Source organism: Barbatula barbatula, assembly GCF_947034865.1.
Source record: "Barbatula barbatula genome assembly, chromosome: 3".
Classification (NCBI taxonomy): domain Eukaryota; kingdom Metazoa; phylum Chordata; class Actinopteri; order Cypriniformes; family Nemacheilidae; genus Barbatula; species Barbatula barbatula.
In genome coordinates, this window is record NC_136764.1 from 6711606 (window position 1) to 6737547 (window position 25942).

General features: G+C 39.8%; 1 protein-coding gene across 1 annotated transcript in view; it reads left to right on the forward strand.

Moving 5' to 3' along the window:
* LOC306891613 (CUGBP Elav-like family member 5) overlaps positions 1–25942 on the forward strand; it is a gene marked incomplete at both ends in the record, with an annotated part of 114905 nt that overhangs the window by 60248 nt on the left and 28715 nt on the right. Inside the window, one exon of the mRNA XM_079451977.1 lies at positions 34–82. Within this exon, the coding sequence (XP_079308103.1) occupies positions 34–82 (49 nt within the window). The remainder of the gene's footprint in view (positions 1–33; positions 83–25942) is intronic.

Sequence of the window (25942 nt, forward strand, 5' to 3'; positions counted from 1 at the left end):
TTCTCTCTTTCTCTCTCTCTGTCTCTCTCGCAGATGACACGGCCTATTCAGGTTAAGCCAGCGGACAGTGAGAGTCGAGGAGGTAATGATATTTTCTTTCCACCTCACTTTGTTTTCTCTCTTTATCACTTTCTCTTTCAATTGTTTTCTGTGCGTGACATCAGCTTTGACCTAAAAGCACACTGTTGTTGATCTACAAAAGCGAATGATGCGAGTACATTTTTCTTTCAGCGGGTATTTTAAAGATGAATGATGATAATTATCGAGGGTTTTGTCTTTTGTCAGCCTATTCTGCTTGTGCAATTGTTTTCCAAGTGCAATTTTAGTTGTGTTTTTTTTAGCATAATTCTAACATCATTTTGTAACGTTTGTGCTCAAGACTATTCGCAGCGTTAGAAAAATAAACCTAATTCAAGGGCATGTTCTCTGCAAACAGCCCTTATTTTCCAGCGCAATTATGCTTCTCAGGTATATTTATCTTGTTTTAAGGATGTTTAGATAGTTTCTTCTGGAAAACAAGACGAGAATACTGATTAAGAAAATGATTTTTTTGCACGCCCCCGGCTGACTCTCCCTCTCTCTCTCTCTCTCTCTCTCTCTCTCCCTCTCTCTCTCTCTCTCCCCCTTCCTGATAGCTGCTGTGGGTATTAATTTTGGGAAAAGTGATTGTGTTATTGAGTGCAGATGTGTGCACGGACCCCTTCCCGCTTCTGCCAAGTATATTAGCATAAGACTGTAAATGAAATAGTCATTAAATTTGGAGTTGTGACGGGGACCCCCAGTCTCTGTCTGCTTTTCTTAAATTTAGAGGGTGGTGGGCTTGGATGCACACTCAACAAAACACTGAAGTGGGCTTTTTTTCCAAACAGCTGTGTTTGTTAGGAGGTCACAAGCGAATGGACGTATCGCAGTAATGCACGTGTAGAAATGCTTTGTTGCGTGCCGAGAGGAGATGACATTTAAAAATGTGCCATCTATTCTTGATTATACATTTCTGGGCTGACATAATGCATAATACATGCAGGGGGAGGTGAACGCTCCATCCCTGTTACCAAAAAATCAAATTTAGGTCCGTACGCCGCCATCTTTCACAGCGAGCAGCCCGTGTGTTTCCTAATGGTTCGGATGGACAAAAAGATTTGTGGCGAGAACGTTCTGTCACGGGGCCAAATTCACTCTGTTTATCTACCGCCCGCCGCCCACTACGAGGCAGAAAATAGAGGGATGTGTCTAAAATGCCGAAATGCTTTTAGCGGCCCGAACAAAAGAGCTTTCCCAGCGACGGGTCTTCAAATCTCAGCTCTGACAGGCCAAATGTGGCGCCGTTTAGAGATCTTTTGTGTTCGGATTTGATGCCTCGCTCAGTGGACATCTGAAGAGGGATAAACTCGAAAACAAAAGTGGCTAGAGAAAGAAACTGTCCGATGTTTGAATGCAGCTTTTGAACTGCGGTGAGCTCTTCATTAGTGCTGTTTGTTAAGGGAACATCACAGCAAGTAGTTTTAGAGAATCACGCAGATGCCGATTGTAGCTTTGCTCCAGGCTGACTCTCTGATATTGGCAGATCTTTGGGTTGTCTGGACGGAAGGAAAGCTCCTGTCAATAGCTTATCAGGAAGATAAGAGCGATGAAGGACATGATCAGATTAACTTTGACTAATTCCCGCTTATTAACAAAGATTCAATTAGATTGTGATCAATTGTGGAAGGAAATGACATCAGCTCTGTAAGCACGTGTACGAATATGCCAAATGCAGTGTTTTACAGATACAACAACTGCTCGTTCTGCTACGTCAATATTTTTGTTGCTGTTCTAGTTATTCTGCATCTTTAAAGTCATAATAACATCTGAAATAGTTTGCTGTAGGGATGTTGGCTGATTGAGAACATACAAATGACTTTTTATGTACATTTGTATAGTACATGCACACTTTTACATACAATGTACACGTATACACACATGCATATATATATATATATAGTACATACACAAACACATACACACCTATAGACATACACGCACACTTATATATATGCACATATATATGCATATATACATACACATGCAGTACATGCACACCACACACACACACACACACACACACACACACACACACACACACATATACACAAGTTCATATATGCATAGACATATTTGAGCACGTTAACATAGAGTGCATGCAAACTTACACACACACGGGCATGCATAAATATACATGCTCAAAGACATACATACATACATATGTGCACACTTTAACATAGACATAAACACACATTCATATATTCATTCACAAATGCATACACACCTATAGACATACTATCCATGCAAACTTATACATACGTATAGACATTTAAAGTACATGCACACTTATACACACACATATACACGAACATATAGACATACATGCTCACTTATACACACACAGACATACATAAATACACAAACACACACACACACACACATACACAAATATACTGTACATGTGTCATATGGTGTGACATAGCAAAAAGAAGAAAACCAACTGTAAATAAATCATTATTTGATAATAAAATAATGAAATAACAATGAAGATAAATATCTCCTATGCTTCTTCTTTTCAATTTTTTTGCTGTCACGCACATTTACCTGTCAAGAGTCCTCATACAAATACATGCACATTCATATTTACCGTACACACAGATGTACACACACATATAGACATACATTTACACCTATACATACATTGTTCACATACTCAACCAGGCTGTAAAGAAACACAAAGTGATTGTTTGATCATTTGTTCATTTATGAGGAACCACAGAGAGGAGTTTTGATGTTTTAGTGGCTAGCTCGTGGCTGCTCTTGCAGAGAAACTGCTGCGTAAAAGAGTTCAAGCGATCAATAGATGGCCCGGTAAAACCACTCTGATTTCAAGACTTGAGAATTTACTCTGTAGTAAAATTGGTATTTTAATGATCCGTAGGTTCATCAAGAGATTAATGGCTCTCCTGTGCACGCTGCCGCTCTCCCAGTTTACGTCGTTCTACTTTACAGATGAGCAGCACACTGTGTAGTGTGTTCCAGTAACATCGTACTCTCTCACACCATTAAATACCACACAGGATAAATAAAGGATATACACAACAATAGCTTGCTGAAAGTCATGTGCACGAATCCCCCCAGCCCTCCCCCCGTTGAACTGCTCCGCTATCATAACGCACAACACATAAAGGTTTGACCTTTATCATCCCGACCTGATCATTAACCAAACGCCTCATTCGTCACGAGATGCAGTTTGTCTCCGAGCGGCAGTAAAGCGTTGAGAAGCATCGATTACTGCTGTAATAGATCTACTCATTGTGAGGGGGCGGAGCTTGCTGTGTTTCCTATATGCAATTATCCAGATGATATATGTTCGGTGTGTTTGCATGTGTGTGTGTGTGTGTCTGTGTAACGCTGTTGTGTTCACCTCATTTTGAGACTGAAAGTGTTGCACTTTGGTGAAACTCTTCTAATGACCAGACTTTACAGATATTACTCAGTTTACCCATCCAGGGCTGGATGAGAGTCACGGGAGCCCTGTTTCAATGATAAGAATATTAATAATAATAATAATAATAAATTCTAATCAACCAGACAATATTATTATTACCTTGATATCTAAACGGGAACCTCTTTATTTGTACTGTTTGTAAATCTGTAGCAATGGCGATTTTTCTTGTTTTTAAACAGAATTGGTCTTTCAACATTTTTTATATTAACAAGATCGTTTCACATTTGGATTGTAAAGTACTGGAGGAAACCGTAATTCACCAGAATACAATTCAATTTTTTGAGCTTTGGTTTGCCAACTTTACATGTTTACATAAATCCAAATGAGATTTTGAAATTTTCTTTTCAAAAATCATGTTTTTTATTGTGTTAGTTAGCTGTATTACAGTATTTATTTATTTATTATGGCTTAAACCAAAACATACCAACTGCAGTTTGATTGATATTAATTGGAATACACATAAAATTACAGATTTATCTCATTTTGGACCCACTTTAACTTGATCTGTATGTTCGTGGTGTTGTTTTATTGAAAGCACCTGAAAAGTTCACAATGTGTCTTCGCGTGATACAAATGTCAGAGTTCAACAAACTTGAACTTCAAAATCAATTTTCTTTACATGAGCTTGCGTTTCAGGTTGGCCACATTCACATGCGTATAAATGTAAGTCAATGAAAGTCTAGTGTGACTGAATAGAACAGAACAGAAGGGAAATGAATTGAATTAAATTGAAAAATGTAATGCATGTATAGACGGTAGGAAAAGTGTCTTTCTCATCTTGCAGTGTAAGAATGAGCAATGTTGAGTGATGTGTGTGTGTTCTTCAGCTATATCAAAGGGAGATTGTATTATGATTCTTCCTCTCTATCTGTCTTGCTTTCTCTCTCTCTCTCTCTCTCTCTCTGGCTGTGGCCCAATGTTTGATTTTCTGCCCTAGTTTTGAAGAGCCCTTATCTCTCCTCACCCTCTCTCTCTCTCTCTCTCTCTTTGAGCAGTGTCCTGATTCTCTAGGCCGTCTTTAGGGTTGATAGCACTGCGAGAGAGAGACAGATGCACAGAAAGACAGAAACACTGAAAGAGAGAGAGTGTGTTTTACACAGATTAGCTCAGTTCCAAAACCTTCTGAGCTTTCTTTGTACTGCCTACGCCGGCCGCTACATAAGAAAGCCGAACTGCTGATTGGTCCATTTTTAGATAGACAGCAACTTACCGAAGAGACGCGATTGATTCCAACAGTTTGATGCCAGTACCGAGTCAAATTGAGAAATTACGTCTCATCAGTTTTTTCAATGAATTTCCCACAATGCGTTTATGTGTCTGCCTTATTTTTTCCAAAGAATGCATCTGCATCTTGTATGATGTCTCGTAAGTGCTGACTACGGTAGGTAGGCGGCCAGTTTTGAAACAAAACCTCTTTCTCTCTCTCTCTCTGTCTCTTTCACTCCTGGACGTGTTTCATTTTCCGGTGTTATTAAAGCGTTTCGGTGTGATACGTGAAGCCGGTTGAGTCTTGTTCTGAGCGTGTGATGCTAAATGAATCTTCTCTCGGTGAAAGTCAGCGCTCTTTCTTTTTCTCTCTCAGCTTTGAAGTTCCTCCGTTTGACTGGCTGCTGCATCATTTATATCCAGTTCAGCGAGCTCAGAATACACTTTAATCACTGTACTTATTCACCTGCCTCACTTTTATTCTCATCCTCCTCCATTCTGTTTCAGGTTAGTGTGCTTCAGCAACGTAAGAACTGAAACTGGATTGCCAATATCTATTATATGAATATTTAGTGTCAAATTAGTAGAATGAGATCGAATAACAATTACATTCAATTGAAGTCAAATAAAAAAAGTGTAAAATACCCTTCTAATCGGTTATTTCAGAGTGTATCAGTTCAAATCTAAAGTTTTTGTATGTTAGTGATGTACAGTGTGAAACATCAGGTTTATTATCTCTTAACTCCTGGTAAATGATAAGCAGTGCGAAACGTAATACAGATTACCCAGGGTTCCGTGTACCCGGGGGTTAGAATAACAATTTCAAGTGCGATAAGCCCTTTTGTTTACTATTTAAGAGTTTAGGATGGTGTGTATGTAAAGTATGTGTTTTTTAGTATGGTGAAGTGTAGTGTAGACTTTGAAGTGTGTGGAAGTGAAATCAGCTCAGTTGTAATACTTGAGAGGAACAGTAAAAATGATGACTTCACGTTTTCAATAAACCTCTTTTTATATCTAGTTTCTTTGGAGCAGAAGATTTTAATATTTAGTTTTGACCTCACTTACATCTTCCGCTCCTCTCCCGATTCATATAACACACGTTCTGTAAATTAATAGTTTTGTGCACAAAATCTGACAACAGTCTTAAAAACAAAGGTGCTTCAAAGGTTCTTCGATGCCATAGAAGAACCTTTTTGTCTAAATGTTTCACAAAAGGTTCTTTGTGGCGAATCAAAAGTTCGTCAAATTATGAAAAGGTAAGAAAGAGATGGTTCACTGAAGAACCTTCACTCTTAAAAATAAAGTTGCTTAAAAGGTTCTTCACAGTGATGCCGTAGAAGAAACGTTTTTGATTCCTCAAAGAACCATTCAACCAAAGGTTCTTTGAGGAACCATCTCTTTCTTATATTTTTTAAATCTGAAGAACCTTTTTGTGAAACAGAAAGGCTCTTCAGATATATAAGGTTCTTCATGGAACCAAACGGTTCTTCTAGGACATCGAAGAACCTTTGAAGTGCCTTTTTTAAGAGTGTTTGACTGAAGTTTTATGTGGAACCAGCATGTTTCTTCTATCTCTGACATGGCTGTGAAGAACATTTTAAGCACCTTTGTTTTTAAGAGTGTAGTTTGCATCCCCTTAACATACACTGCAACTTTAATGTTGCTTGCTGATTTTTCCTTTCATGAATCCGTTCCGCAGTACGTTAATTGGCCAGAATGCTTTTGGGCCGATGTAGATAAGCGATAGAGCGTCGGCTTCGGCCCGTGTGATGGATGGCACGCGGAGGGGATGTGAGCCGAGAGGTCCGGCAGCGGTCATTAGCCGAGTCACGGAACAGATGACCTGACACATTATGGCTATAATAAAGAAAAGCTTCATTTTCTCAGATATTGATCTACAATCAAATCGAATGGGCTGTTGGCTTTCTCAGACGTGCCCTCGGCCCGGCCCGCACAGGCACTGGACGTGCTCGGGCCCGACTCGCGCTACGGTTCTCAGGGGTGCAGCGAGAAAAGCAGGGCCACCTATCACAGCTGTCCGTGAGCTGGTAATGGGTTTTTTTTTGGGAGAAGCAGTAATAAATGGAGGGAAATGGAGACTGGAGGGGAGGAGAGACATTACACAGCTTTACTGTTCATTTGGGAGCCATCCCCAAACTCCGGCATGCCACAGAAAGAGTCATCGAGTTGGAATACTAAACAGGCACTTTGGAAACCTTGATGAAAATCTCAGTATGTTGTCATTGCATTCCTTGCGATTCATATTGTATTGCGTGCTTTGTACATGTGGAGCTGGTTTTTTAACCCACGGAGACCCACCAGACAATGAGATTTTTCATTGATTATGCATTTTTTATTTAAATGACATGAAAAGCTCGGCAAAATCTCAGACCCTGCACACAAAACCACCATTAAGATCTCATAATCGACGCACACACAAATGAGGACGGACATTAGTTACACGCTTGTTAAACTCTGACATTTTGTTCCCGTGTTTAAGGGTCAGCAGACCGAACATTGGCTTTCTCACACTCTCTCACATGAAAGGTTTTCCATACTGCGCTTTGCGTTAATGACGAAAACCGTGGCTAATTATACGTTATGATTGTATTAAAGTCCGCATCATAGATTTTGTTAGAGCCGTTGGATGTTCATTGTCTTGTGATGTATAGAAGTGGACTGAGCTTGCTGAAACGTGAATGTGGATTAAGGAGAGTTTTAATGGAATGTACATGATTGTGTTATTCAGTTGAACTGTTCTGAGCGCAGAGCATGATTTATAGATTTACTCAACGCGTCTCAGAAAGAAACATTCAGGTACATAAATGTACCTCACACAACATCTCTTTGTGGCTGTTTGATTGTGTTTTACAGGATTGTGGAGCGCCGCTTATGTTTTTGACTTCTGCATCTTGACATGATTTGGTTGTATTTCGGTTTTGTCATAAAAATGTGTATTCACCTTCATGTTGTTCAAAACCTTTTTCCGCAGGACACAAAAGAAGATATTTTGATGTTGTTTGAATACCGACATTGTTCAAAATATATTCTTTTGTGTTCCCCTGAAAAAAGAAACTCATACAGGTTTGGAATGACATGAAAGTGAATAAACGATTAAAGAATGTAGCTGTAGTTCTATTATATATGCAGTGTTATAAATAATGTGCTTTAGCCGTATGCCTCAGTCCTTCTGTTATCCAGTGTTATGTCTGTAATAGTTTCCGGATGTGAGGGATCTGGGTCACATCATGTTGTGACACTGTCACACATGACGCATGTTTTAACCACTTTATATATCTCAATATTTGATGTATATTGGAGTTTTAATATGTTTTACGTAACCAATTTTGATTTATGTCGGCTGCGTTCAGCCCCGACGAAACGTTGCACCCTATTGTGGTGACGCAAGAGTTGCAACTATGGCAGCTGAGAACATTCTTTGTGTTCTTTTTGAAGAATTTCCGGAGCCTGATGTAATCGGTATAAATATGTGTTTAATACTGCAAAATACATGTCTTCTAATATCTTAAGTTGAAGACATATTGGAAAACGTATTGTCTCTTTAATACTGTTTGGGTTATATACATTTTGCTGCTGTGTTGGGGCTGACACGTATGTCAAACCAAAGCCCCTTTAAAAGGAAAGCCTGCAGTCATTAGCCAAAAACGCGTAACGGCTAATGCTAACGCCGGTAGGCAGGAAGGAGACCGGATGCAGTTTTTTTAATGGATGTCAATGGAAGAGATGCATCACTACACTGAATAAATCGCTTTTGTGAGGATACAGCTGTTCATTTAAGGAATCGACTGCCTGTCCATCAATGTCTAACATGTTTCACAACCAAACAATGCTTTGGTTGCACTGCAAAAAATGACATTCTTACTAAGCATTTTTGTCTTGTTTTTATTGAAAATATCTTACACTTCTTAAATCAATATACAATTAGTTTGACAAGAAATGCGACCTAAGATTCTTAGTCATGTTTTATGAGAAGGAACGTAAGAATTAAGTACATTTATGTCAAAAACAAGCAAAATAATCTGTCCATGGGGTGAGAAATATAAACTTGAATTTAGTTTGACCTAAAGTACCAAGTTTATTTTTCGAACCCCATGGAAAGATTTGTTTGCTGTTTTTTTTCCCGTAAACTTACTTCATTCTTATATTATATTTCATAAACCAAGATCAAGTATCTTAGGTCGCTCTGGGGTGCTCAAATGGTGTTCATGTTGGAAAGTGACGACACGTCCATACCCTCTATTACAGACCCTTCCCTCTCTCTATATATATAAGAGTATCTCTGCTCCAACCCTCCTGCACATCCTTCCAGGAAACGTTTCGTTCAGCAACCATTATAAAGGGGCACAAGTGGTTAGATGGGTTTTCTCAAACGACTGTTGGGGTGTGGTGTTACCTATTGGGCCATAGGTTGCCATTCCAGGCTAATTTTGGATTTACACTTTATTTGGATTCAATTCACCGGTGGACACATCGCATACTGGACTGTTAGCCCGCTTGGACTTTAAGATTGTTTTAGGGTGTGGTATTAACATATTCCATGCTTTTAACAGTCTTCCGTCTTAGTGTGTTGTTTTAAGTCTTTTGTGAACATTGTAAATACACCAATTAATATACATCATTAAATTAATAATAATGAATTGTTAATCATTTTCTATCACTCTTTTAACCGTTTTAATCTCACACAGTCTTATCTGACCCCATTTTAGTTTGTGTAATTTAGCCGATGAAGCTGATTGTTACGACGTCATCACAGAAATCACGTCTGCCGTAAAGAACCCATCCAAACATTGTGTTTAAAGGCAAGAGAAGAAATGTTTATCACGTTTACAGCATCTGTGGAGATGTAGAGGTTCTGCTTCTATCTGTTTTCTTCTCATTTACCTTCAGAACACAGCGCTGCAGGAACAAGCTTTACTGTGAAGCATTTATCTTCAGCTGAAGTCAAATAAAGTTTTCACTGAGGATAAATGACCTTCTGAGAGCGCAGGTTTGTGTTGTGTGCATTAGTAAGTAAATCGAGACTACTGTGTGTCCTGAGCTCAAACCAAGCGACATATATATGTTGAAAAAATGTTTTTTATTGTGCATTCCAAGTCATATCAATCAAACTGCAGTTGGTTTGTTTCGATTCAAGCCATAATAACTATAAAATACAGCTAGCTTACACAATAAAAACATGATAGCATAATCATAAAACATGATATTTGCATTTTTTTTCAAACAGAGTTATCTCATTCAGACATAATATTATATATGTTTAGTCAAAAGCGCAACAATGCTGAGTTTGTATGTATGTTACTTATGAATTTTATGTGTCACCCCTGCTAACACAGTTACGTTGTGATGACGTACTTGGACCGGGCCATATTCGTAGCCACGATGTACCAAATAGCGTTCCAACAACGTAACTTTGTGATTCCCTTATAGAGGGTATGCATTGACGTCACTTTCCCACGTGAAAACGCCAGGACACGCCCCCTTGAGTGCCAGGACATGTTCCTGCATGACGGCTAACGCGTTGGCTTCAGCGGAACGCAGGAAAGGAGACCGGATGCTAGTTTTTTGAATGGAGGTCAATGGGTTTTGTTAGCCTTTACGGGTTCACCAATTAGAAGTATTATAGAACCTCCCATTTCTATAATAAGAGTATCTCTGATGATTACCTTCTGAAGACGTCAATGGAACATATATATTATTTACACACCGTCCATCACATGGACAATTACATTTATTTGTGATTTAATCTGTGCATCAAAGATTTAATTTTAAGCATTATTTGAATAATTTTCTAGATAATATGTTTACTCTCACATCTGTAGGGTATAAGGTATAAAGTAAAGAATGAATATGAATAAATCGCTACAGTAATATATCATGCAGTGAGGTAAAACGAAATGACCGTTTATATTGAAATGATGGGAGCGCATGGCTCTTGCAGAACAGAGAATGTGCATGCTGGACAAGCCTGCGCATAAAAAAAACAGAGTTAAACTCCAGTTTAATAGCTGTGAAAAGTCACGGTGACCAAATGAAGACCAACTGGCGATGTCGTCAGAGCGTGTTTGCTGGGACGCCACGGCAAATGATTTCTTTCAAGCGTGGTAAAGTTGCCATAATGCTTTGCTTCTAGTTACTCATTGTCTTGAAGTTAAAGTTGTTTTGCGTGTTGATTCTTGTTTGTAGATTTTATAGTTCACTTTGTCATGATTCAGCTGTTGGTGTGTTGATGTGGGTTAAACACACACACACGCACAAACACACTCTGTTGCTGTTGTCTTAAATAAAGAAATAAAAACCGCTCGCTGTCGTCGCTCTTTAAAACAAACAGAGATGAAAGACTTTGCTTTAGAGATATTCCCAGCTGACTGCACACTAAGCAAACAAAACAGTGAATATGATGAAGGTGTAAACTTCCGCTCCACCTGCGAGACGCTGCCGTTTGTAGGACAACTGCTTAGCATATTAGAAAAATTTAACCCATGGATAGAACAAAATCTGTTTATCTGTTCAAGGAAAAAAGAAAGGGCTTCACGAGCAAAGAGAAGAAAGTGGTTTTGCGTTAGGATTTTCGGTCCTCGCTGATGAGTCCCGCAGAAAAAAAGCGCTGCATTTGTTTGGGCCCTCAGTTGTGTCAATATTTAAGCCTATTTACAGCTTTTAATCGGCTTAAAGCGCCATTCCTCTCTCTCTCTCGTAATATCTCCCGCTCTCTCTTTCTTTCTTGTTCTGAGTGAACAACAGAGCATTTCTTAAAAAAAGGTTTTGTGTAGTTTTGTACCGATTGAATAATTCTGAGAGAGAATTGCAGTGGTCCGACTGTTTCATTCAGTGTTTATTGTTGTTACTTTTTCCCATTATTTACAATTTACATTATTTACAATCTCAGTGTCTGGTCTGTAAAATGTATTTCTGTCATGATAACTCTCGGAGGATTTAGCATAGTAGTGTGCATGACATATAAATGTATTTGGTCTTAGCGGAATAGATCTGCTACACTGCAGCGGCGGACCAAGGAGACTTGCTACTGCCAATACATCCACAATATGCTGCTGTGTGCATACAAGGAAGGCTGCTGCTGCACATATGACATATGAATATACCCCATGCTTTCGTGGCCACCTTGTAGCAGATCTATACAGGTGGAGTTGGGGAAGGAGGAGGGTTCTGAAACGCACTGCACTGCGGCAACCAATCACTTCGCCGTGTAGTAGTTATTATGTCGGGTAGGGCACACTTAGGACTGCCCCTTCTAGAGTTTCATGGCAGAACTAGTGTCATTTTTACAGATAAATTAATGGTAACTAAACCAAATTCGATTGGAAAACCTGTTTTATTTTTTTACTTTTGACTTTGTGTGTAGTCTGCTTTGATATTTTCAAATCTAATGCAGTTTATATTTTAGTGTAGGGAGTCGAAATACTTGCTGCTGGTCATCTGTTTTCTAAAACTGGTCTCTAGGAATGAAGTAAAAGATTCATATTAATATAAGGCCACATCCGATCTTTTTTCCCTTTTCACGGCATCGCTTAAGAAAATATATAGATCGGCAGTACACACGAAAACGCGTTTTGAAATTTATTCACGCATTTCAACGTCAAACGTCTACATGACAATGCTGAAACTGGAGTTTCTAAATATGTTCACCCTGGCCAGAGTTTTCAAAATATTTGGTTTCAGTGACCGAGTTTGCCTGTGGACGAACAGGCACAGCCAGAACTGTGGTTTCTCTGAAAGCCCTCCGTTCTTTACAGGCAAGGTCATGTTTATTTCTTGGTCTTGGCTCCCTATATCCAGAGTCATTATAAATGCCAAAAATCTATTTCAACATAAGTTAAGAGTTGTCAGCACCACGGCCAGCGCCCACAGACAGCATCAGTTTCTAAGCAGGCAGTAACAGAGACACCTATGTTGTGTTCAGGACCCCGGCCAGCTCCTGTGAAGCTGCTGCGTTTGTGCCCAGAGCAGCAGATGTCTTTGAAGAGGTGAGGAGTTGACCAGATGGTTGTGCAGATGTATTCAGGGTCAGAGTTTTCTTTGACCTTCTCTCAGATGTTTTTTTACAGTCCGTACATGTTATCGCTCGGAGACGCTCGGTGATTCCGCATTCATAGTTCAGAGACTTCACAGAGTTCCCAGTTGTGTTTCATTGAAGCTTTGTCTCTGATGTTTCGTTTGAAATACCTCGAGACGATTATTGACCAACAGCAAAAGTTTCTGTAGCTCATAAGCCATGGGTTTGATTTTCATGTTGCACATGCTTTTCAAAAGTATAGCTGCATTGTTAAAGATCATATTTTAGACTTCTTTAGTATTTAATGCAAGCACAGCGTCTTTACTGTTTGTCAATAGTTGTATTATGTCTTTTTAAAACTTTTTTAATTTTAAGTTAATTTTGAATCCTTTAATGACGCCTCACATTTGAAATTCTTCCCACGAAAAGCTCTTCTTCGTCAGCTTACATAACTCCTGAAATGTCAAATGCTCTGAGCTCTAGCTCATGCACGTCTCAGATCTTTTAGCTAGAAAACACTTCTGTTGTAAGTATGTCACAGAGAAGCGGGAGGCACAGTCCCGTGTGGTATTAGAGCGGGCCGTGCGCTTCAGACTCGGCAGAGATGAAAGACACAGGTGAAGAGGAGCTGATGAGAATATGGAGGAGGAATCAGTTGCTAATTAACTTTTTGCTGCAATGAATCCTTTGAACTGTCATTGATGTCTAGACGCTTATGTAACCATATTTCCGCTACAGAAACGACATGACGGCTCAATTTACCTTTAAGAACAACACATACTGGGCCGGGCGGCTGTGCTGTGTGCTTTTCTCATACACACGCACACACAAACCAATGTAGGCTCTCATCGCTGTGATGCGAGACAGTGAGATTAGAGTCATTAAACAATTCAGCCTTGAACTGAAGCAACTCGAGGAAATTCTGGAGGTGGGGGTGGTGTGGTTTACATGTGGTTTGTGTTATGGCATTTTGAGGAATACAACATGATGAAGCTCAGAGAGAAGAAACAAATAGAGAGAGAGATGGGAAAGGAAAGAGAGAGAGAGAAGGTAAAAAAAAGAAGAAAATCAATCAAACACAAGTCTAAAAATATAATATTGAAAATCAAATGTAGAGTAAGAATAAAACATGATAATGACAGAGGCAAGGAAAGGTAGACAGACAAGGGGGAAAGATGGGCAGAAAAAGAAGGAAAGGCAGACAGAAAAAGAAAGACAGAGTGAAAAAAGCAGTAAGAAAGAAAAATTTGATAGACAGACAGGAAAAAAGGAAGGCTGACAGTAAAAGAAAGATAAAACAAAGAACTGACAGAAAAAACAGAAAGACAGACCGAAAAAGAAATAAAAAGAAGGATAGACAGACTAAAACAGAAAGACGGATAAAGAAGGAAGGGCAGAGAGAAAAAACAGCAATACAGTCCGATAGAAAAAGAAAAAAAAATTGATAGACGGGAAAAAATAAAGACAGACAGGAAAACAAAGAGAAAACAAAAAACAGACAGGAAAAGAAAAATAGAACAAAAAGACTGACACCAAAAGAAACATATAAAAAGAACGAAAAATAAGAAGTACAACAACGAAAGAGACAAACGAAAAGAAGAACAATGGGGAAGAAAAGCAGGGAAACGGGCGAAAAGAATGGAAAAAGAAAGATTGTAAAAAGGAAGAAAGATGACAGACAGGCAGAAAACAAAAGACAAAGCAAAAGAAATAAGAAAAAACAAAGAAGCAAAGAGAAAGGACGGAATGAATGAGGGAAGAAAAGGAGGAAAAACAATGAAAACATGTAACAGGAGGCACACATACCGTACCTTAAAGGACAGATAAGAATGTGGTTATGGGCACAGCGAATGAATGAAAACTCAAGTGTTAACAGTAAGGTCATGGGGTTCGAGTGACACATGGATGGATAAACTAACCCCTTCCAAAGTCACGTTTGATCAGAGCATCTGCCAAATACATCGGTCTATATGTGTTCTTTAGCCAGTGGAGATGAAGATATTTCACCACGTTTACTGTACCGCATCAAATGTTTCCTAACCTGACAGCTGCAGAGCAGCATCTCTCTACATCTGTGTTGACTCTCTCTCCACATTTTCACATATTTAATCAGCACACGCCTCACGCTTTTGCCTAAATATAGGTCACCGCTCCGAACGCACACACAGTCACACACGCACGCCGATCTGAAGTAGCTTATTACTCATACTTGGCGAGTACAGCAACATGACAGTATAGGTGATTTGTGTACGCTCAGGAAAAATCGAGGCACTTTAGTTGCATTATTGATGAAAATGAGTCCCTGCTGGTGTGTTCCAGTGATAAAGCTTCTGAATTAGAGGAAACAGATACGGCAGAATACTTCACCGGCACAGCGTGAACTTCCCCGGGAAAAAAACGGAGAATCGGGGAAAGGATTGAAATGAAGTGGCAAACGTGAGAGTGCTAGATGATGTACAGGATTCCGCCGAGGTTTATTGACAACATTATACATCAGCCGAGCACAGAAACGGCGCTGTAATCCCCAGCCGTGAAACACTACAGCGGATCTAACAGCTGCCCGTCTTCAATTAACACGTCACGCTGCGGGCAAGAATTGCTTAAATGATATATCTGATGTGTTTCTCTTTTTACTTTGTGTCTTTGGTTAGGTTACCCGGATATGAAAGTTCTTTCACCATTTACGCACCCTCGCGTCTTTCCAAAGCTGCATGAGTTTCTTTTCTTCACATAAGAAGATATTTTGAAGAACGTTGATAACACAACAACATTGAACTATTGATTTCTATTGTATGAACACAAAGAGTCACTTCTCTAAATGTCTTCTTTTGTTTTGCACTGAAGAAAGGCTCGCATACAGGACCTGAGGGTGAACAAATGAAGACAGATTTTTATTTTGGGGCAAACTGACCTTTTTTCAGGTGTTCTTATAACTTGCCTCCTTTTAAAGAAGTTGCGAGGCGCCATGAGGTTGTGTTCGAACACACCATTGGCCACATGCAAGCGACCTGCATCTCAGATAACCACGGCAACCAAGATTTAGCGCCATCCCTGATGGGACTGCTGATCTCAGGCCAGATGGGAGCGTACAGTACGGTTAACACAGACCGCTGTGGGACCACTGATTTTCAATTTGCTTTCCATTAGGGATCAAACCACATCAGAGCAGAGAAACCCTCATTAGTGAGTCTCTATGCAGCTTTCCCCTCACCCACATCCCATTTTCTGCCATTTCCATCATGCTTATCAACAACATGAAATAAGGGCTATTATCATAATTGTATACAAATGACGCTTTGGAATACTCACAACACAAACCTTTGAATCTCGCAAGATGGAGCTCGTTCAGGCCCCACCCCGGCCCAGTTGGCCTGCCAATGAAATTCTGGCTTTCAGAAGGTCATTTGCATGCAGCGGACGTGACAAAGTCTTTGGGGGAGCTCGATGAGTATGAATCGCGATCGCTGATTCGTCATGTATCCGCGTGCGCCGGCTGTGCTCTTTAATGGCCGATTCGCTGAAGGAATTATGCAAATGAGGCAATGGACCGAACAAATGTTCACTTTTAACAGCTCAATTCCCAAGAAACAGATTTTGAAATATTAAAGGGATGGTTCACCCAAAAATTTTAATTCTGTCATGAATTACTTAACCTCAGGTTGTTCCAACAAAAGATATTTAGAAGAATGTAAACAACTGGGATTTCTGGGGCAACCATTAAAATGTTCATATAAGGGTGAACTGCCCCTTTAAAGTACTAATGCAGTGATCCATAGCAATTCACAAGAAAACAGTTGTAACCTTAATAAGCCAGCTATTTTTTTAACGTTGTATTTATTACAAAAACAAGTTTAGAACTTGAATGTTGGGTATTTTAGCTGTGAATATACAAATGCAGACGCGTTAAAAAATTCCCTTCCGGCCAGCCCATGGGCCCTGTCCACAAAGTTTAAACTTGAAATAAAGTTTTAAATAAATACCACATTTATTTGACAGTATGTCATACTGCTTTTTAAAAGGGTTACATATTTATTCGTTATATAGGTATTTTTTCACTTTTTAGAATAATAGTGAACTCATCCACACTATGTATTGACACAAATCTGACTTAAACGCAAAATAAATCCAAAATGTTGTCAAAAAGAGCACAGAACAGATGGGAACTGTAGTCAAAAGGTGACTACGCTGAAGTCACAGCATAATTCCCATGGTTCCCTTTGTTTTATTACATAATTTTGATGAGTTTATTATTATTATAAAATATGAACACATAAGTGAGTCACTGTCCAAAAACGTTTGACCGATAGTGTATTCTGAGCTCTTATTATCTACTTTTTCATCATTACTTAGTCCTCCATTTACGTTTTTTAATAGATTTCTTTCGTTTTTTCCTATGTTTTGTAAAGAAATGAATATGTTTGCATATCTGCGGATGGAAATGAGCCATTCGCCTAAATACGGTACAATGCATGATGTGAAAATATTGATGTTATAGCTGTACACGGTCCCTTTCAAATAAACTTAAATAATAACTATATTCCTCTCCAATGGTTCACGGGTCAATGGGTCATTTAAAAAATGGACAAACCCAACGGTTGGGTTATAATTCAAACCTATGCTGGGTTGTTTCAACCCAAAATGCTGGGTTGGTTTAACCCATTGTTGGTGTACCCAACACCGGGTTAAAAATAACCCAACATTTTTTAGTGTAGTGATTTTGTCCCCGTGTTTAACACTCTCATTAAACCGATCAAGATCCTTTGATGTGTGTGTGCGCATGTGTGTGTTTCCGCCTGTCCTGCTGCGTTGGCCGATGGAGAATTTTTCATGGTCACAGAATGCATTCGTATTATTTTGGATATAATTAGCTTACATTTGTTCTGCTTTGATGCTCGTCTGGTTCAGACCAAAGAAATGAGAATCTCTATCAGGGGACTGCCTGTGTGTGTTCCTTTAATCATTTCGTCCTCGTATTCCTTTTAATATGCACAAGCTCTTGCAGTTCTGTAACAATCCCTGAGGTCGAGACCTTGCAAGCACATCTCGCGGAACGAACACAGCCGGCTGTGTGTTTCTCATCACATGCTTCTCATCTCATCACTTACAGCCGTCGCCAAGACAACAGAACACACGTGCACATCACATCTATAATTCGCTGCAGCCTACAGGCATCCCGTCACCATGGAAACCACAGAAGCGAACAGAACGATTGGCCTACCGTCGTAATGGTGTTACTAAAGATGAAGAAAGGTTGGATGAGAGTGATGACATGAGCTGTGTTCAGAATTGAGTATCGGTGTGCATACTGCACAGTGTGTACTGCATACTATTTGGCAAGCAGTTTTATACAGTAATAAAATTGTGTCTCATGGTTTTGCATGTTTAAAGTGGCAATCCGTAACTTTTTAAAGGTTAGAAATAAACAAAAAAGCATGTTTGAAAAAAGAATGTTGATGACTTTCTTTTCTCACGATATACAATGGTAAGCTTATAATAATGATACACAAATCTAGTCTTGAATGTCATTTTGTTTTAGTGACCAGTTGCTTTTTTCTTTGGCTTGCATGGTAATGGCCATAACAGGTTGAATATGTCAATATTCACCTTATTGTGTTTTGTTTCACATCCGTTCAACCTACGATCCATTCGCACATTCAAACAAACATTATCGCACCAGAAGAAAGAACCCGACCCTGCGCCGGAGCATAGCACCGGGGGGAGCAGAAGATATTCACCTCCCTCTCCTCGTCTCCATCTCGTCCCGTCTGTGTTTTTATGAGAGCTGAAATTGTATTTGCGGTTGAAATGAAAGTGATCGCCAGAGACGCGGTAATTATACATAATGATTTTTCCCAGCAGGCTCTGGGCGCCCGTGCCACTCTGAAGAGACGCACGCCGAGACGGAATCATAGAAAATGATAGAAAATGGTTTTAATTATTTTGCCTCAATACTATCTGTTCATATAAAACCTCTTCGGGAAGAAGCACCTTTCACCTCTTTATTTTTTCCTAAGAACCGAGAGCCGAAAGCGTTCCTCCATCTGGAGTCGTCAGTCATTCGGAGCTGTTGTGCGAGATGTGTATCTTGTCCCATCATGCCGTGCTCCTCCGCGTCTCTCTCGCTGCTGCCAGATATTTTCGGTGAAGTGCAAATTAGCAAAAGACTGGATGTAAAGAGAGAGTGACGCTGTTCATCCATCTTGTTGGTGATTCACGACATTTTACAGAACAGTGCAGACAGAATCACCTCTAATGGAATATTCTGGGGTGTTTTTAACGAATATATACACAAATCTGTCATTTTTTACTCTCTCTCTCTCTCTCTCTTTCTTTGTTTCCTTCTTTCTTTCTCTCTCTCTCTCATGTAATTGCATTTCTATCCGAAGCACAGTAGGATGCCGCCTTTCCCCAACACATGTGCAGTAAGTGGTACAAACAAAAGACACTCTCGATCAAATGAAAGAAATTATTTAAACAAGCTGTTGTCTTGTAAGTTAAAGGTAAATACAGCAAGGTCATGGAGACCGAAGCATGTTGGGCTGTGAGTGTATCCTGAGATAGATGGACGATGTAAGCCCTCATTGATCGGGCTAGCCGGGAGCGTGAAGGGCAGGGAGACGCCCGGATTTACGTCTGTGAAGGGAGCCATTCAGATGGACAGCTGTGTCTGTGTGTGCGTTTGTGTGTTTGAAGGAGAAATTCAAAGGCATGAAAGTTTGAGGGCGAGCCGCATACGGATACAACAAACGCTGAAACTTTGGGGGTTTGACACTAGCCCTAGTGAATATTAAAACCAAAAACTTAAAGGGACAGTTCATCCAAAAATGTAAAGTCTTTCATCATTTACTCTCCCTCATGTCATTCAGTCTTTTGCAGAAAACAAAAGAAGATATATTGAAGACTGTTGGTAACCAGACAACCTTGAACCACATTGACTTCAATTGCATGGACACAAAACCACTGAGACATTTCTCAAAATATCTTCTTTTGTGTTTCGCTAAAGAAAGAGTCACAGGTTTGGAGGGTGAATAATTGATGACATCATTTTTACTACTTTGTGTAAACCATCTCTTTAAAGCTAAAATCTCTCATTTCCAAGCCATGTCCTTCTTTAGAGGACATCTTCGTTAAAGAACTCAACTTTAAACAACAATTCGTGTCAGATTTTGTCTCACTAAAAGATCAAATTTTTTGAGATCGTAACATTAGGAAAACGCAGATGATTCAGGTTTAGTAGGACGCTGTTCATTTGTTTCCTTTGTTTACTGCAGATTCTCTGTTGATCAAGACACGTTTGATGCATAGAGCCTATATTATATCTGACAGTGATGTATGATGTGTGAGAAACAGTGTTTTTAACCATGTTTGCCTAATGCTTTTAATTTCACAGATTGTTTGATTTGTAATATTCATTTATTGTCTGTTAACCAAAATAACAGACATTATTTTGAGAAAGTAGCATTTTAATCATGTGAGGTCTCCTCCTTTATTGGACGTTTTTTAATCCATCCAAAAATGGATAGATTTTTTAAGGATATTTCACCCCCCCAAAAGATTCGGTCATCATTTACTTGCCCTCTTGTCATTTTAAACCTGTAAGACTTTCTTCTAAAGAACACAAAAGTATATATTTAGTAAAAATGACCAAACAACGACAAGACCCATTCACTTCTATTGTGTAGACACAAAGCCAATGCAAGTGGATGGGAACCGTCATGTTTTGGTTACAAACTTTTTTCTTCTTTTGTGTTCTGCGGAAGAAAGAAACTCATACAGGTGTGAAATGACAGGAGGGTGATAAAATGATGACCAACTTTTTGTACATCATTATGAAACTATTTTCAATCTGTAGCTTTTGGAAACATGTACATTTTGATTTTAATGTGTTTGCGACGTGGATTTGCTTTTGTGTACTGTACAGCACTTGGGATCAACTCGTAGTGTGTTTATATATGGTTCATAAAAAAAACAACAGCAACAGCCTCTTTCAAAGAGAGAGTCAAAACCAGGATCTGTTTTAAATCATTTTTTCTTAGTTGTGTTATCAAAGACAGAGAAATGCAGAACAGTTCAGAATCACAAACTTCTCAGACTTTAGTAATTTGCCATTGTAGAAGCTTTGGGTTTTATTTCCCAGTGGTTTTAAGAGAGTTCTTTGTGAGTTTTTGAGTAGATGTGCTGTCGGAATCTGATCACAGCGTCTTAAATCCCGTCTGTGTGTATTGTTGCTCTGTTCTATTGGTAGGATTGACCCGATGCTGTGTCGTCCTGTTGAATGGTCTTTCTGGCTGTTGTCATGTCATTAGATGTGAATGGAGTCATGACAATGAGCTTTGCCAAACGAACACTTTAAATCCTCTGTTTCTGACACTCACGTCAGTACTTTAATTGGAAAGAAATGTTTTTGAGATGGAACCAATTAAACATCTGCTTTCAGCATCCGGCTTCCCTTTTCCTACTCAACACCTCCGAGAAAAGAGCTGAAATCTGTTGCAGCCAAAGTCTTTGAACTGAACTTCATCAGGAACCCATCACTTGGACGTCCATATTTAAATATGATCGATGGTGTTGGAGAAGTTGGTGTTTGTGGCCACGTGGTAAAAGTCCAGTCCACATATATTGCAGGGCCAACTTGCTGTCCCCTTGATGAAAATGTATTATTTAAGAAAGTGAAGGTTGATTATTTGAAAATGTAAGTTGCAAGGCCGCATGAAGATACCACAATAAATGTGATATTGTGGTAGAGATGGCTCTCCGTAATCTCCAGCTATAAAATAAAAAAACAATTGCCAGCTTAGAGTAGCTCTGTGGGATTCTTTAGTCTGACATCTGACTTTTTGTCATTTTGTACTCGGCTGGAATCCTGCAGCACACAAGCACGCAGAGTCAGGAAATGAAAGACTTTTATTTTGACACCAACACTTTGAACGATTGACTGGATCGCAGATGAATATCATTTTTGAGCGTCAATACATTAACGCTCACGCACACACATAGCACATTGTGTTTGTGTACGGGAGATGCCCATCACTGCACACGTCAGTGTATGATAATATGGACAAATGAATTCATTTTCTCTCCATTTTTCCCTTCCGTGCGGTTTCATTACCGACCCTCTATTGCTTTTCCTGGCCGGTGCGTGTGTGTCTGCCACATCCATGAGCATCTTTGGTCTCTCATAAGGCCTGTTGTCAGGTTGTCATGACGATGATGGATGGGACTCCAGCGTGAGTTCACTGATGTTAAAGCGGCGCTGTGCTCTGTGAGAGGTGTGTGTTCGGAGACACGGCGTCCCTGTACTGCACATCTGTCAGGGGAATTTATATTAAAAACCCAAAGCTGTACGCATGGATGCTAACAAAACCTTTACAGAACCCAGATAGTATCCCTTCATGTGTTTGCTGTAATTCTGCTGTAAGTAGATGCTAAATATTTACAGAAATATGTTGGTTAGAAGCTTCCCGGTTAGAAGACTCATCCACTATGCTCTTTATTATACTGTAGTTAGTTCACAGTAAAGTTCTGTGTGCACACATAAAGTATATATCTAATACGATTATTATGCTTTATTATCATTATTATATTGCATTTTATTGCTTATTTTGTTTTTTCTCGAGTATTCATTTGTACAGTATCTGCTCATCATAATTGTATCACAGTAAATCCATTTTATTCCCAGGGATCTGAGGGTTTTATACAGAATAATTAAACTCGAGCTCTGAAGTGGATCTTCGCAGCAGGTCGCCTGAGACCCGAGTCACTGTGAATGTGTGCGCAGGGCTCAGCTGGGAGCATGCTGCTCTTGTTTTAAAGAGGAGAGCATGGGGCGCATCAGAGAACCGGGATGAGGAGACGTGCGTGAGATGTGATCTCTGATAGGTTTGCAGGGATGAATATTTAATCTCTTTCACTTCCGAAATGACACTGGTATGGTTGTGTGATGTACAGCGCTCGTCGGTGACATCAGAACATCTGTAATTCTCTTTTCAGGTTCTAAGACTGAAGAAATGGGTCATCCAGTATAAGACGGCAAAAACACAACTAAATACAGCCCAACACAACTCAGTATATAGCCCACTACAACCCATCATAGCCCAACACGACCACATCCAAACATAGGCCAACTCAATATAGCTCTTCACATCCAAACATACTGTACTAGCCCAACACAACTCAATACATCCCAACTCAACCAAACATAGCCCATCCCAGCTTGCCAAAACCTAACATAGCCCAGCATAACTCAGTATAGCCCACCACAACCCAACATAGCACAGCACAACTCAATACAGCCCAACACAACCTAACATTTACCTTTATGCATTTGGCAGACGCTTTTATCCAAAGCGAATTACATTGCATTATACCACACCTTTTTCTAAGTAAGTTATGTGCAATCCCTAGGACCACACATGACATTGGCGTTGCTAACGCCATGCTCTAACCACTGAACCACAGGAAACCATAGTTCAACACAGCTCAATATAGCCCAACTCAACTCAATACAGCTTACCACATCCCAACACAACTCAAAACAGCCAGATACAACTCAGTGTAGCCCAACATAACCCAGTATAACCCAGCACAACTTCATACAGCCCAACATAACTCAGCACAACTCAATAGACCCCAGCATAGCCCAACACAACTCAATACAGCCCAAGACGACTCAGCGTAGGCCAACATAGCCCAGCACAACTCAGTGTAGCCCAACACATCCCAGTATAACCCAGCACAACTTAATACAGCCCAGCATAACTCACCACAACTCAATAGACCCCAGCATAGCCCAACACAACTCAATACATCCCAAGACAACTCAGCTTAGGCCAACATAGCCCAGCACAACTCAATGTAGCCCAACACATCCCAGTATTACCCAGCACAACTTAATACAGCCCAACATAACTCAGCACAACTCAATAGACCCCAGCATAGCCCAACACAACTCAATACAGCCCAAGACATCTCAGCTTAGGCCAACATAGCCCAGCACAACTCAGTGTAGCCCAACACAACCCAGTATAACCCAGCACAACTTAATACAGCCCAACATAACTCAGCACAACTCAATAGACCCCAGCATAGCCAAACACAACTCAATACAGCCCAAGACAACTCAGCTTAGGCCAACATAGCCCAGCACAACTCAGTGTAGCCCAACACAACCCAGTATAACCCAGCACAACTTAATACACCCCAATACAACCCGATATAGCTCAGCACAACTCAATACACCCCAGCATAACCCAACACAACTCAATACAGCCCAACATAGCCCAGCACAACTCAATACCGCCAAATACAACTCAGCGTAGGCCAACATAGCTCAGCACAACTTAATACAGCCCAACACAACTCAGTATATTCCACCACAACCCAAAATAGCCCAGCACAACTCAGTATAGACCGCCACAACCCAACATAGCCCGGCACAACTCAATACAGCCCTACACAACTCAAGATAACCCAAAACACTTAAACACGGCCCTACTAAAGTTAACTCAGCAAATCTGGTTATGTATCAGAACATATTACTCTCTAGGGTTCTTTTCTTCTTACATGTTTGTGATTTTAAACAAATAATAACATTCCCTTACAAAATCATACCTTCTGTACTGATATTTTTGTGAATGTTTTTACATTTACATCTCAAGGTTAAATGAATGACTGATATTTTGGACCAGGCTTAAGTCTAATCTAATTATGAGCTATCAACGTTTGATTTCAAGCAGTAATTTCAGTAAGATTCTCAATTTTGGGCTTTACTCAGTCAATATTAAAAGTATCAAGCTTAAATTTTCAATATTCTTTATATGTAGTATGATTTTATGTAGAAAACACAAAAATGACTTTAGCTGGGTTTTCACAGGCAGGGTCACGATTAAGATCAAGACTTGAGTTAAGTTTATATATAGGATTTGGAACGGAAAGTGTCCATGCGTGTCTTCTCCGAGTTCTCTGTCATTTCCGCCGGAGCATTTGTAAATTCGATCTTTGTTGTGGGAACGCTGACTGTGCACCTCACAGATAAAAGTTTTCTTTCTGCTGTCTTGTGCGAGCACACAAACACACGAATCGGTTTGATTTGTGTGTGAGGAGCTGGTCTAAGCTCTCGTCTCTGTCGAGAACAGACACACAAAGACTTTAAAGGCTGAAATCCTGCTGTTCTGCAGATTTATACCTATACCACCTACAGGACTGACTGTCCCCAGATCAGCAGCTCAGAGCGCTGCGTCTTATTTCTGCCGTGTGTTCAGATGAAGGTGAAAAGGGCAACTGATAGATTCCCTTAAAAACTAGAGAAATCCTAACTGTTTAGTTAAATGGGTCATATGACACGGCTTAAACGAATATTATTGTTTGTTTTAGATGTAATGTAATATCTGTGTATAGAAGGTTAAAAACGCTGTATTTTTCCTCTTTGCCCCGCCTCTCTGAAACGTGCAGATTTTTTCTCATCGCTCTGAAAGTGAGGTGTGCTATGATTGGCCAGTTAACCATTGCGTAGTGATTATACGAATACTGGAAGCGCGTGGCGGAAATGTAATGCCTCTTACCATATTTGAAGCACCAGGTTCCAAAGCAATTGTACTGACAGGTACGCCCACCTCACTTGCGTTTACATTTGGGCGGTCTTAGTCAAATCACACCACAAACTGACGTAGATTTGTGGGGGTGTGGTTACACATGATCTTTCAGGCAGGTCTGGGTGAGCATTCGCTTTGGATAGAATGCATCTTTTGTTCCGACACTAATACATGCATGGGCAACTTATAACACACCAAAGACACAGAAAAACACGTATTCGCGCCATATGACCCCTTTAAGATTGAAAGATTGGTTTGCATAGAAAATCCGCACTTTGACATTCTGAAAATTAAGAAATTACAAATGTGCAAAAGTGCAATGGGTCTCATTAATGGAACAAGAGCAGAACAAATGTTGTAAATCGTTCGGAAAATCATTCCAGCACAAATTTTTGAATTCATGAAAATGTTCGTATTTTCAAAATGTCAGTTGGTACGAAGAAAATGTACACCCGGGCCATACCATGTGTAAAAAGTTTGTAAAACCGCTCGTTCTGTATTCTTTTAGACAAACTGATGACCCTGCATTTTGATGCACTATGTATCATGATATTTCATGCGTTTTTTTATTATTTGTAACTT